This window comes from Salvelinus alpinus, chromosome 12, assembly GCF_045679555.1.
Source record: "Salvelinus alpinus chromosome 12, SLU_Salpinus.1, whole genome shotgun sequence".
NCBI classification, from domain to species: domain Eukaryota; kingdom Metazoa; phylum Chordata; class Actinopteri; order Salmoniformes; family Salmonidae; genus Salvelinus; species Salvelinus alpinus.
In genome coordinates, this window is record NC_092097.1 from 22,203,481 (window position 1) to 22,217,099 (window position 13,619).

Below are 13,619 nucleotides of genomic sequence, written 5' to 3' on the forward strand. Positions count from 1 at the left end.
CCCAACCTACTTAACAATGTATAAGTTAACAGTGTATGGCTCCGTTTTGCCTTCCAATGAATGTTGCTCATTTGCTGTTTCACAGCCTGGCATGTGCAGAGATCTTATGGTTGGCATAACTGAGTTAATATTCTCTATCATGTCATCTGGTTAGCTCTGCTGTGTTGACGACTCACTAGACATTCGCCAGTCTATGTGAACAAAGAGACACTTTGGTTGTCTGTAACATCAATTTATTAATGTGATTCCATTCAAAGACACATGATTGGTAGAAAACAAAGGATAATAAAAAACAGACTTGAAAAAAAACTGCTGTTTATCCAGATTAGTTTCGCATGGCTTCTGCTCAATGTGTGAATGGTATTTAGTCCGTCCAACTACACACAGGAGATCAAGAATGAGACCAGGATAAGTTCCAGCAGCGTGTAAGTGAAATCTACCCCGTCGGAGCAACAATATACAGTATGCTAAAGTCTCCAAGACACTTTCCTGCATACTTTCAAAAGGCTTCCATTGTTTCCCAATGTCCTGTAGCCCATGGATACTTCCCTTCAACATCCTCCAGACTTAGTAAGGTTCCTCTGATATGTATTGACATTCAGGATAATTCATTTTTATGTCCTCCCCTTGAACGTATTCATGCAGGTATAGCTTCCAGAAAACTTGTGGATCTCTTCAAGAGCAGCTTGTGGCATGAAGCTAGGGTGTGGAGACAGTACAGAGAAAGGAGGTTATATATGAGGTTACATATGAGTGAAAGACATGTACAGTTGAAGTCAGAAGTTTACATACACCTTAGCCAAATACATTTAAACTCAGTTTTTCACAATTCCTGACAATTAACCCTAGTAAAAATTCCCTGTCTTACGTCAGTTAGGATCACCACTTTATTTGAAGAATGTGAAATGTCAGAATAATAGTAGAGAGAATGATTTATTTTAGCTTTTATTTCATCACATTCCCAGTGGGTCAGAAGTTTAAATACACTCAATTAGTATTTGGTACCATTGCCTTTAAATTGTTTAACTTGGGTCAAACGTTTCGGGTAGCCTTCCACAAGCTTCCCACAAGAAGATGGGTGAATTTTTGCCCATTCCTCCTGACAGAGCTGGTGTAACTGAGTCAGGTTTGTAGGACTCCTTCTTCGCACATGCTTTTTCAGTTCTGCCCACAAATTTTCTATAGGACTGAGGTCAGGGCTTTGTGATGGCCACTCCAATACCTTGACTTTGTTGTCCTTAAGCCATTTTGCCACAACTTTGGAGGTATGCTTGGGGTCATTGTCCATTTGGAAGACCCATTTGCGACCAAGCTTTAACTTCCTGACTGATGTCTTGAGATGTTGCCTCAAGATATCCACATAATTGTCCTTCCTCATGATGCCATCTATTTTGTGAAGTGCACCAGTCCCTCCTGCCGGCAAAGCACCCCCACAACATGATGCTGCCACCCCCGTGGTTCACGGTTGGGATGGTGTTCTTCGGCTTGCAAGCCTCCCCTTTTTTCCTCCAAACATAACGATTGTCATTATGGCCAAACAGCTCTATTTTTGTTTCAATAGACCAGAGGATATTTCTCCAAAAATTACGATCTTTGTCCCCATGTGCAGTTGCAATCCGTAGTCTGGCTGTTTTTTGGCGGTTTTGGAGCAGTGGCTTCTTCCTTGCTGAGCGGCCTTTCAGGTTATGTCGATATAGAACTCGTTTTACTGTGGATATAGATACTTTTGTACCCGTTTCCTCCTGCATCTTCACAAGGTCCTTTGATGTTGTTCTGGGATTGATTTGCACTTTTCGCACCAAAATACGTTAATCTCTAGGACACAGAAAACGTCTCCTTCCTGAGCGGTATGACGGCTGCGTGGTCCCATGGTGGTTATACTTGCGTGATATTGTTTGTACAGATGAACGTGGTACCTTCAGGCGTTTGGAAATTGCTCCCAAGGATGAACTAGACTTGTGGAGTTTTTTTCCTGAGGTCTTGGCTGATTTCTATTGATTTTCCCATGATGTCAAGCAAAGAGGCACTGAGTTTGAAGGTAAGCCTTGAAATACATCCACAGGTACACCTCCAATTGACTCAAAATATGTCTATTAGCCTATCAGAAGGTTCTAAAGCCATGACATCATTTTCTGGAATTTTCCAAGCTGTTTAAAGGCACAGTCAATTTAGTGTATGTAAACTTCTGACCCACTGGAATTGTGATAGAGTGAGTTATAAGTGAAATGATCTGTCTGTAAACAATTGTTGGAAAAATTACTTGTGTCATGCACAAAGTAGATGTCCTAACCAACTTGCCAAAACTCTAGTTTGTTAACAAGAAATGTATGGAGTGGTTGTAAAACAAGTTTTAAGGACTCAAACCTAAGTGTATGTAAACTTCCGACTTCAATGTTCAATGTACCGACTTGTATGTACTTTAAATAGGCCAAAAAGATATGAGACATTACCTTTTGAGGACAACGAGAGCATGCATGGTCCAGGGCATGTAAACGTAGGCTGTGTTAGTCCTGACTGCATCCACAGTCCTTTCAGCAACTGTCTCTGGCTTGAGGGGAGGGAAGAGCGCTGGAAACCTACAGGACCAGAAAACCCAGAGAGATTAACTTTACAGTAACTACAATACATGCATGAAGAAAATGGTGCATGGCAGTAGTGGTGGTGTAATCTAAACTAGATTGTGAAGAACCATGTCGTAGGCTTGCTGACCTGACTCTCATGCCCTGGAACATCTCAGTGTTGGTGTGGAAGGGGAGCACGGTGGTGCAGCCCACCCCGGGACAGTCCAGCAGGCCCAGAGTCAGGCTCTCCATGAAGGCCAGGGAGGAGGCCTTGGAGGTGCAGTAGTCAATGGCCCCAGGGATGGGCGACTGGGACAGGATGGAGTTTATACAGACCACGTGGCCATGCTGGAGCTCCAGCATCCGTGGCAGGAAGGCCTTTGTAGTCTGGATGAGGGAGAAGAAAGAGGGGGGGGGGGGCATTGGGGAAAATGTACAGTTATACACATGAAAAAGAGACACACAGAGGAAGCAGGCCCAAGTGGAGCCACAGATTATGTTTCATTTTTTTTTTAGCTGATGATTGCATTTATGCAACCTGAAAGTTTGATCTCTATTCAAACAGAGACTGCTATAGGTTTCAGAGGCCCTCTGATGTTCTACCTAGGGGCTGAAGCAGTAAGCCTATAATTTGGAAATACCCCAACACTCCTGTAAAGTAAGCTGAGACTGACATGAAGGGACATTGGCCAATAAAAGCACTTTTGGAGAATGATAAGATTGATCTAACTGTAAGGAAGCACACACCTCTCTTCCTAAACCTCAACAACACTTACCCAGAACTGCCCCATTGTGTTGATATGTTGAGATTTCAAAAGACAGTCATCGTCGCTGTCCATCAGACTTTTCCCATGGACCACTGCAGCGTTATTCACCAGGATCGTAACATCTCCCACCTGGAAAAATAACATAACAAAACAAATGTCAGAAACAACACTGACGTTTTTTTATTAAGAGGATTTAACCATTTTTTCCTACCTACTTTCTTTTCATGTGAAGTTATGTTGTAGAGCTGACAGTCATATTCAACACGCTTATCTTATCTTGACATTGCAATTGAGGTGTAATCTCCACAGTACCAGTCAAAAGTTTGGACACGCCTACTCATTCTCAAGGGTTTTTCATAATTTCTACTATTTTCTACATTGTAGAATAATAGTGAAGATATCGAAACTATGAAAAAACTCATGGAATCATGTAGTAAGCAAAGAAGTGCTAAACAAATCAAAATATATTTTATATTTGAGATTCTCAAAGTAGCCACCCTTTGCACTTGAAGAAGCTTTCAAAGTTGTTAAAATTTTTCAGACTGACTGACCTTAATGTCTTAAAGTAATGATGGACTGTCGTTTTTTTTTCTTATTTGAACTGTTCTTGCCATAATATGGACTTCGTCTTTTACCAAATAGGGCTATCTTCTGTATACCCCCCTACCTTGTCACAACACAACTGATTGGCTGAAATGCATTAAGAAGGAAAGAAATTCCACAAATGAACTTTTAACAAGGCACACCTTATTTAAAAAATAATAATTTTACTCCTCTTCGAAGGACAAATATCTTTTAGTTTTTTTTTTACAGCTTTTCTGCTACATATACAGTTGAAGTCGGAAGTTTACATACACTTAGGTTGGAGTCATTAAAACTAATTTTTCAACCACTCCACAAATTTCTTGTTAACAAACTATAGTTTTGGCAAGTCGGCTAGGACATCGATGTCATGGCTTTAGAACCTTCTGGTAGGCTAATTGACATAATTTGAGTCAATTGGAGGTGTACCTGTGGATGTATTTCAAGGCCTACCTTAAAACTCAGTGCCTCTTTGCTTGACATCATGGGGAATCAATAGAAATCAGCCACAAAAATAGTAGACCTCCACAAGTCTGGTTCATCCTTGGGAGCAATTTCAAAACGCCTGAATGTACCACGTTCATCTGTACAAACAATATTACGTAACTATAAACACCATGGGACCACGCAGCCGTCATACCGCTCAGGAAGGAGACACGTTCGGTCTCCTAGAGACGAATGTACTTTGATGCGAAAAGTGCAAATCAATCCCAGATCAACAGCAAAGGACCTTGTGAAGATGCTGGAGGAAACAGGTACAAAAGTATCTATATCCACAGAAAAATGAGTCCTATATCGACATAACCTGAAAGGCCGCTCAGCAAGGAAGAAGCCACTGCTTCAAAACCTCCATAAAACAGCCAGACTACGGATTGCAACTGCACATGGGGACAAAGATCGTAATTTTTGGAGAAATATTCTCTGGTCTGATGAAACAAAAATGGCCATAATGACCATCATTATGTTCGGAGGTAAAAGGGGGAGGCTTGCAAGCCGAAGAACACCATCCCAACCGTGAAGCACGGGGGTGGCAGCATCATGTTGTGGGGGTGCTTTGCTGCAGGAGGGACTGGTGCACTTCACAAAATAGATGGCATCATGAGGTAGGAAAATGATGTGGATACATTGAGGCAACATCTCAAAACATCAGTCAGGAAGTTAAAGCTTGGTCGCAAATGGGTCTTCCAAATGGACAATGACCCCAAGCATACTTTCAAAGTTGTGGCAAAATGGCCTAAGAACAACAAAGTCAAGGTATTGGAGTGGCCATCACAAAGCCCTGACCTCAGTCCTATAGAAAATTTGTGGGCATAACTGAAAAAAAGCGAGTACGAGCAAGGAGGCCTACAAACCTGACTCAGTTACACCAGCTCTGTCAGGAGGAATGGGCAAAAATTCCCCCAACTTATTGTGGGAAGCTTGTGGAAGGCTACCTGAAACGTTTGACCCAAGTTAAACAATTTAAAGGCAACGCTACCAAATACTAATTGAGTGTATGTAAACTTCTGACCCACTGAAAGAAATAAAAGCTAAAATAAATCATTCTCTCTACTATTATTCTGACATTTCACATTCTTAAAATAAAATGGTGATCCTAACTGACCTAAGACAGGGCATTTTTACTTGGATTAAATGTTAGGAAATGTGAAAAACTGAGTTTAAATGTATTTGGCTAAGGTGTATGTAAACTTCCGACTTCAACTGTACATACATTTGACGTATATATTTTGCATGCACATTTTGAATACACATTTTACATGGTACTTTTATATAAAGCAGTCAAATAACAATAATACATTACCAAACATAAATTATTTAATCCCACCCCTCAGCCACTCTCAGCCAATCCTACCTATCACCATAGACCACCCTCGTTTGGTTTCCATGTACCATATATTTTTCAATTGTGCTGTGATGTTTTATATAATTTTTTAACCTGTCTAATCGTATAGAATCCACAGATTGTGAGCTTAAGCTGAAAACCTTGGCCTCCTGCGTGACGCAGTGGTCTAAGGCACTGCATTGCAGTTGATAGCAGTGCCGCTAGAGATCCTGGTTCGAGTCCAGGCTTTGTCGCAGTCAGCTGCGACCTGGAGACCCATGGGGCGGCACACAATTGGCGCAGTGTCGTCCCGGTTAGGGTTTGGCTGGCAGGGATGTCCTTGTCCCATTGCGCTCTAGTGACTCCTGTGGCGGGCCGAGCGCACGCAAGCTGACATGGTTGCCGGGTGTATGGTGTTTCCTCCGACACATTGGTGTGGCTGGCTTCCAGGTTAAGTGGGCATTGTGTCAAGAAGCAGTGCGGCTTGGTTGGGTCGTGTTTCGGAGGACGCATGGCTATTGACCTTCGCCTCTCCCGAGTTCGTACGGGAGTTGCAGCGATGAGACAAGACTGTAACTACCAATTGGGGAGAAAAAGGGGTAAAAGTTGAAAACCTTTCCTACGAGTAATATTTATTGACTGACTATGGCTTTCCAAATCACCCAACCCTGCTATTTGTAAGGTTAATTTTAAGTGCATGTTGTGATTTTTTAACCATTCCTTAACCTGTGACCAGAAACAAGCAACATAGGGCAATACCAGAATAAATGATCTATTGATTCTGTCTCTTCGCAGCAAAATCTACAGAGCTGAGAATGTTGTACGCCCCATATATATAGCATTCTGTTGGTGGCAAGAATTTTATATAATAATTTACAGTAAAAACTCTAAGTGTTGAATCAAGTGTAGTTTTTTGTACCAGTTCATAAACCATGTGCCATGGAATTGGTACATCAGAAATCTCTTTCCATTTAGTTTGTAACCTGTATGGCACAACTGTTAATTGAAAGGCATGAGAGAACGCCAAGAGTATGCAAAGCTGTCATCAAGGCCACTTTGAATAATATAAAATATAAAATATATTTTGATTTGTTTAGCACATTTTTCATTACTACATGATTCCATATGTGTTATTTCATAGTTCTGATGTCTTCACTATTATTCTACCATGTAGAAAATAGTACAAATAAAGAAAAACCCTGGAATGAGTAGTGTGTGTCCAAACTTTTGACTGGTACTGTATGTCAGATGGGGAGAGGAATTTAAAAAACGATGAATCCCTGCCAGTTCTGTAGACAGGAGTAACAGCAGTGAGAGAAACCTTGACCCATGAGCGTTTCACTGGCTCCAAACAATATTTTGTATTTGTGTGGATTTTTTTGGGATTTATAATAGATCTAAATAGCATACCTTCTCCCTGACCACCTTGGCCTGCTTGTAAACTTCCTCCCGATTGGCCACGTCGCACAGGAAGTAGTGGCACTCTGTTCCAAATTGGGAGATATCTTCGCATGTCTCTTTCAAGCACTTCTCTGTGCGCCCCCACAGGATCACCTGTAGATGGTAAACATTAGCCAAGGGTTATAAAATAGGGTTATAAAATTGCATAACAGTGTAATATGCTCTGAATAAAATATGAGCAATTAGCTCAGCTAAATGAATAGTGATATTTTGCTTTTCAACAATCAGTCAACAATCAGCTATCTGTACACTTATTGTTGTCGAAATCCTGAGAAAAACATGGCTAAAATACGTTTAATGGGTAGCCAAAGCCAAACAACTATGCCGATGACACATGCTCTCAACAAGTGTACAGACATTTCATGTTTGCAGCATTTGGCCCTAGGATGAGATGAGATAATTTGGTTGAAATGTTCCTTTCATTCAGAGAACAGAAAGGCCATGTTTAGAAGCAACAAATAGTTTCAGAGCGAGATTAAGGGGGTGGGGTTGCAGTGTGAATGAAACGTCTCTTCATCAGCCTGGAGAGGGTAAATTAAGCTCAGTCATTTGAGCAGGGAACATGGGCTAGAATGGAGGTGGGGGGCAGCGATTGGGCAATTAGATCCGTCAGTCTTTGGGGTCAGGGAAAGGTAATGAAATCAGGGGGTGAGCCCTCCTCATCTCTCAAACACACATTCTCAAAGAGATTACACGGCCTGTTGGGCAGATGAACCCAGTCATTTCTGGTCAGGGAGTCTGAAAACAGTTTGTGTGTGAAGTGCTGATGGGGCCAGTGTAGGGCTTGGCTGGTTGCCAGTGACCAAGGTTAATATTTTTGCAGAAAGTCCTCTCGAAAGTGATCCTGTGTGTGTGTGTCTTTCATCCACCTTTACAGTATGATATCAATATTGTGTGAATACAAAAAAATCTTAATTCTACATGTAGATAAGGAAGATAACAAACACAAGCAGAGGTCACAGTGACATCCTTGTTCTGATGGAGAAGAGTACAGAGACAGCCAGGCTATAGCCACTCATTTATTTAGGAATGAATAGGAGGATAGTAAATGTATATCTCAACATCTTAAACATGCATAGCTAGCTTGCCGAAGGTTTTTGCTATCTGTCTTGTTTTACTGCAACACTAAATCTATGGCAATCTGAGCAGCTGTCTGTGACAGTGTATTCAGATCCCACCAATGTTTTAATGAAGCTTGTCCCTATGGGCTTATGTTTACTTGCATAATGGGAGAATTAAGACTGTAAAGTGAAATGTTTGCTTTGGGGGAGATGCGGGAGGGTCACAATCTGCATGATATGCAGTTTTGATCAAGTTCCAAGAGTAAAAAATGTTTGGCTTTCCACTGGATGGGTCTTTGTTTGAGTTTCTTTAGATTGCTTTTTTGTTTGCTTCGTTTGCCAGCCCATTTGAGTAATCAGCAGAAGTGAATGGATGGGTCTAGGTAAATTACTGAAAGCCTTTAATAGGATTTCATCCTAACAAACAAACCTGACATTTCTCATTAAAAATCACCACTCACACTGTGCTCTCCTGTTATTTCATTCATAATGCTTATCTGCCAGTCCCAACACACTGGGGCTTCAGGATAAACAACGGCCGGCCAAATCTAGAGCTATCAGCTTAGAATGTCTAAGTGTTACGGAAAACTAATTCTAAATTCCCTCACATCGTTTATCTCTGATAAACCAGTGATTACTATGTCTGACGTGCCATATCTGACAAGATTAAACAACATTCACCAATTGTGTAAAATTGATGGTCTGTTCAAGTACATGATTTATTCAAAGACAGTAAGTCTTGCAAATCTCCAAGTGTTGGTGTATCAGGGTGCAATGATGATGAACTGGCGATGTGGTGGGCCTCATCCACATCCCTACACCAGAACCCAATAATATTTCACAAGGGAAAAAATGGGTTCAAGGATGGGCATGAACCCTCTTCTTCACACCAGTTGTAGGGGATAGGGGCTAACAGGGAGGGGGCACGGGGAGGGGAAACAGGGAGTTCAGGAGGCAGTCGCCTGCCCTACCGCTGTCTAATTAGTGCGGAGACAACAGGGTCAGTTGCAGGGCAATACCCAGCTGGGAGCAGTGTGCTTCCCGCCTCCACACACACACACACACACACACACACACACACACACACACACACACACACACACACACACACACACACACACACACACACACACACACACACACACACACACACACACACACACACACACACACACACACACACACACACACACACAATAGAGCTTGCCAATGTATAAAGCCACTATCAACCTGGGTAGAGGCATATGTTCCCAGTTCTCCTAATGAGTAGCCGAGGCTGAGAAAGATGCCAATATCTCTTACTATCTTCAATTGTACTTTCTTCTCCACATGTTCAAAATATTATGATCCACAAATTGAGTCGCAAAAACAAAATGCCCCACTAAGTACCTTATTAAATTCTACATGCTGACATTTTTAACCAAGGGGATTTTGGATTTCTGGTTTAGGATACCAGTGGAATATATTTGAATTGCATAGGGTACATTGAGAGCATATGTGGATATGTTGCTTCAACCTCTGAAACATTTATTGTGGTTGTGCTAGAGGTCCCCTCCCTCTTTCTCTGAACTTGGGTGCTCAGCTTTTGTAAAGTTGCTGTGGTTTATTGTTTTAGTGCTTCACTCTATAACGGCTCTTTTGACGACACACACAAGGCCTCACTCCACCTCTCACCAGTCTCTCCTTTTCACCTCACATCATTCTTTCATCAATGCTGTGGCTAGTGCACTCCCTACCGTGAAAGCACCAAAGCTGCTAGAGAGAATAGAGAAATTCCGTCTGCCAATCACAATGGACCTCAAACTGGGGTAAAGTCTTTCCTAGAGGTTATTTGTGATGAATGTCCTACCTCTTTTTAGCATATCTTAGGCAGGGAGTGATTGTGAGGCACATTAGTGCAGGTGTTGTTTTCAAAGCCTTCACACCTTGATAATACACAACAATGGGGTCCTGACAAGAATGGTGACTTCCTTTGTTGTGCAGCTGCAAATTATAGCTTTTAAAAGCCACAGGTTTTTTGTGGGTTGTTCCCTGAGGAGATGTTGATGGAAGGATGAAGAGCAAGGCCAAAGCACTTAAAGTTAAAATGGGGGATTTTAGCTTGGACAGGATATGCAAAAGCTGCAACATGTGGTGCTCCATATGACAATTCATAAAGCTATAATTATTCCTCTAAGTTGCATGGGTAAAAATACAACTAGCTATTTAATCATTTGTAAAAAAAAATAATAATTAAACAAATAAAGTGGGGATCGGGGGGTGGTATTCATATGGAATCATTGTGAAATGCTTATGTCTCCATCTGTGTGTCTGAGACTCTGTCCATTACAATTCAGAGCTAACAGAACACTATGGTGGCTCACTATGCACTCAGCTGTGTAATGTTTGGATTGTAATTGGAATAGTGGGTAGTCTGACCAGTAGTGGCGGCCTGGCGGGGACTGTCAATGTAGTCACTGGGGCATTTCAAGCATAAGTGACTGTTTCTTGTTAAGGAGGAGGGTGGGGACATGCTATTTATAAGAGCTTTGGCTGACGGGATGCATGTTTTAGATGGGTGAGGCAGCTGAAACATGCCATCTTCCTCTGTGGGCTTCATTTCACCTCAATAATAAACTCAGTGTAAGGTAGCAGGTTGACGTTTATTGTCATGAGTCTTGTCCTGGAGGCAGAACTGGGCGATTTCTCCTTTGATAGGCCAGCTGCTAAGTCAAAATTGACTATATTGTAAAAATTCATGAAAACAAAAGTGTGCTTTTGGTCTTAAATTAAGGTTAGGGTTAGGAATTATGGTTAGCAGTGTGGTTAAGGTTAAGTTAAGTTTCTGCCTTGCTGGTTTGCTTGAAAAACACATCTGAATCAGTGTTTTATTATGGCAATGTGATGTCTTGTGTAGGCACTTGGCACAGTTCGTGTTGTTATGCTAGTCCCAGCAGGACTACAACATTTCTCCTGTGAGGATTATGTGATTAGCTTTTAAACATGTTTCTTCAGAAAGTTGAAAAAGTTCATCCCAATTCCATAGAAGTGATATGTTATCACTTGATCAAGGTCACTCCTGTTGGCAGTCATCAACAATAAAACTTTATTCTGGACATTCATGATGCTTGATCTCATCCTATATCAATGTTAAGCCATAACTCATTTTTTTCTGAGCTTTGGCTGAACAGAAATCGTTCCGTGAGTCACTATAATACGTCAGCGGTCAAATGGTCAGAGACTTTTGCCCTTCTGCAGACTTACTCCTGAGTGGCGCAGTGGTTTAAGGCACTGCATCTCTGTGCTTAGAGGTGTCACTACAGACACGCTGGTTCAAATCCAGGCTGTACCACAACCGGCTGTGATTGGGAGTCCCATATGGCGCTGCACATTTGGCCCAGCGTCGTTAGGGTTTGGCCAGTGTAGGGCTGTCATTGTAAATAAGAATTTGTTCTTAACTGACTTGCCTAGTTAAACAATAGTCTGTTGTGCCAAAATTGAGGGACCTGTCCTGCAATCTGATTGGCTGATCTACTCCTAAGGTCAAGACCCATTCATGTTACAGAGGAAACAATAGATTGGAGGAACAAGTGGACAAACTAATGTAGGCTACTTGCTGCAAACCTATGGCGCTTTTGGTTAAGGAAAATACGGGAGGGGGGTAGTACGTCAATACAAATAATAGCTATGGATAGAAGTGTGCATAAAAAAGACTAGGTATCGCACAGAAGGTGTTCAGAGGTTGGCTACAGGGTATCAACTCAATTATCGTTATAACCATGTAGCCTAATCAATGAGCGTACAATTCAAAAGATATGAAAACATGCACAGGTCTGGGGAACTATAGGCTATTTTAGGAGTGCTCATATTACTCAAGGTTAAGTAAAACCCAATCACGTTTGATGCTCAACAAGTTGCATAATACAATTAATAAAGTGCAGAAACTAAACGCATGCATGTGTTTTATTTACCTTTTTAGCCCCCTGCTTGGCAAACTCCTGAGCCAGGTGACGACCGATACCTCGTCCCCCGCCTGTGATCAGGACCACCTCCTTGATCAGGGTTCTTCGTCTACTTGGTAGCAGTAAGTACACACTTGCTTTCAATATGTAGTAGACAATGTGTATGGGGAAAAACACTATACAGCTCAAACACTTAAAATCCATGTTACTTCTTCTTACAGTAATCTAAATTCTCTCAATTTTTCGAACACAAACACAAGTTTGATATCCTCCAATCGTGATGTCCTCTGCAGAGCGGTTTTTAGGTAAATATCTGGTTAAAACCAAACTCAAACTAGCCAACTGCAGCACTTGAAGTCAATGTTTCATAACATTTAGGCTATTATGTCCCAAGCTCAGAAATGCGTCAATATACGGAGCTCTGGCATGTTTATCGATTATTCAGGTTATGGGCAAACTATTATTTTTGAGTAATGACCATATTACACCGGTAGTCCGCTATTACTTTTCAAGTAACCTAAAGAAGGCGAGAGTGTCTCCGAAGGCATGCGCTACTGAATCGTCTACACAACAAGTGTGTTGTGTTCCTATCCTTGGACGTTACCGCCTCTGACTCCGATAGCTTACTTTATAGCGCTCTGACTACCCGTCCCCGCAGTGTTGAAAAAAAGACCTGCGATCTGAAGGGAGTTTTTTTTAAAGACCATTAATCCTGATTGACAGGTTGAATGGTGAGGAATATATTGCTTTACTGTGTGTCGACTGTGACTGGTTTTATTTCTACCCAGCCCCGAGACGTGTCTGCCACAACTGCTGTGATGCCGTGAAGTCATATTTCAGTATTTCAGCCCTCTATTAAAATCAAGACTTTTCTTCCTCCCTAAGTTGTTTACAGTGAGTTAAATGCTTGGTTTTACGGTTTTTGAGATGTGCCAATGTTTCTCAATTCTCCTTCAAGCTGTCACACTCTCTGGGAAATAATAGTTGGATAAGTTTCTCATGCACATGAGAAGTGCCATAACCTACTTGGATAGCTTACTTTGAATAGTTTGATGAGACAACATTCACCCAAACTGGTTGGGCTTGGTTACATCACCTGTATCCTACAGTACCAGTATCAACGTTTTAAAAAAACACACACACTTTCACATAAGATGCTGCTGCTACTCTGTTTATTGTATATCCTGATTGCCTAGTCACTTTTACCTCTACCTACATACTGTATTACCTCAATTACCTCAACTACCTTGTACCCCTGCACAATGACTTGGTACTGGTACTCCTTGTATATATATCCTCGTTGTTATTTTATTATGTTACTATTTACTTATTTTTAAAATGTATTTAGCAAGTCTTTTTCTTACTTTTTAACTCTGCATTGTTGTGAATGGGCTCATAAGTAAGCATTTCACAGTATAGTCTAC

At 41.4% G+C, this 13,619-nt stretch overlaps 1 protein-coding gene across 1 annotated transcript; it reads right to left on the minus strand.

Moving 5' to 3' along the window:
- Nucleotides 1-211: 211 nt before the first annotated feature.
- On the minus strand, nucleotides 212-12,864 carry LOC139535692 (short-chain dehydrogenase/reductase 3-like). Its single transcript, XM_071335390.1, has 6 exons — nucleotides 12,205-12,864; nucleotides 7,143-7,286; nucleotides 3,338-3,457; nucleotides 2,710-2,948; nucleotides 2,451-2,576; nucleotides 212-699 (listed from the first exon to the last, which is right to left on the minus strand). Exons 1-6 carry the CDS (start codon nucleotides 12,397-12,399, stop codon nucleotides 615-617), a joined length of 909 nt encoding a protein of 302 aa, XP_071191491.1. The 5' UTR covers nucleotides 12,400-12,864; the 3' UTR covers nucleotides 212-614.
- Between the last annotated feature and the right edge of the window lie 755 nt (nucleotides 12,865-13,619).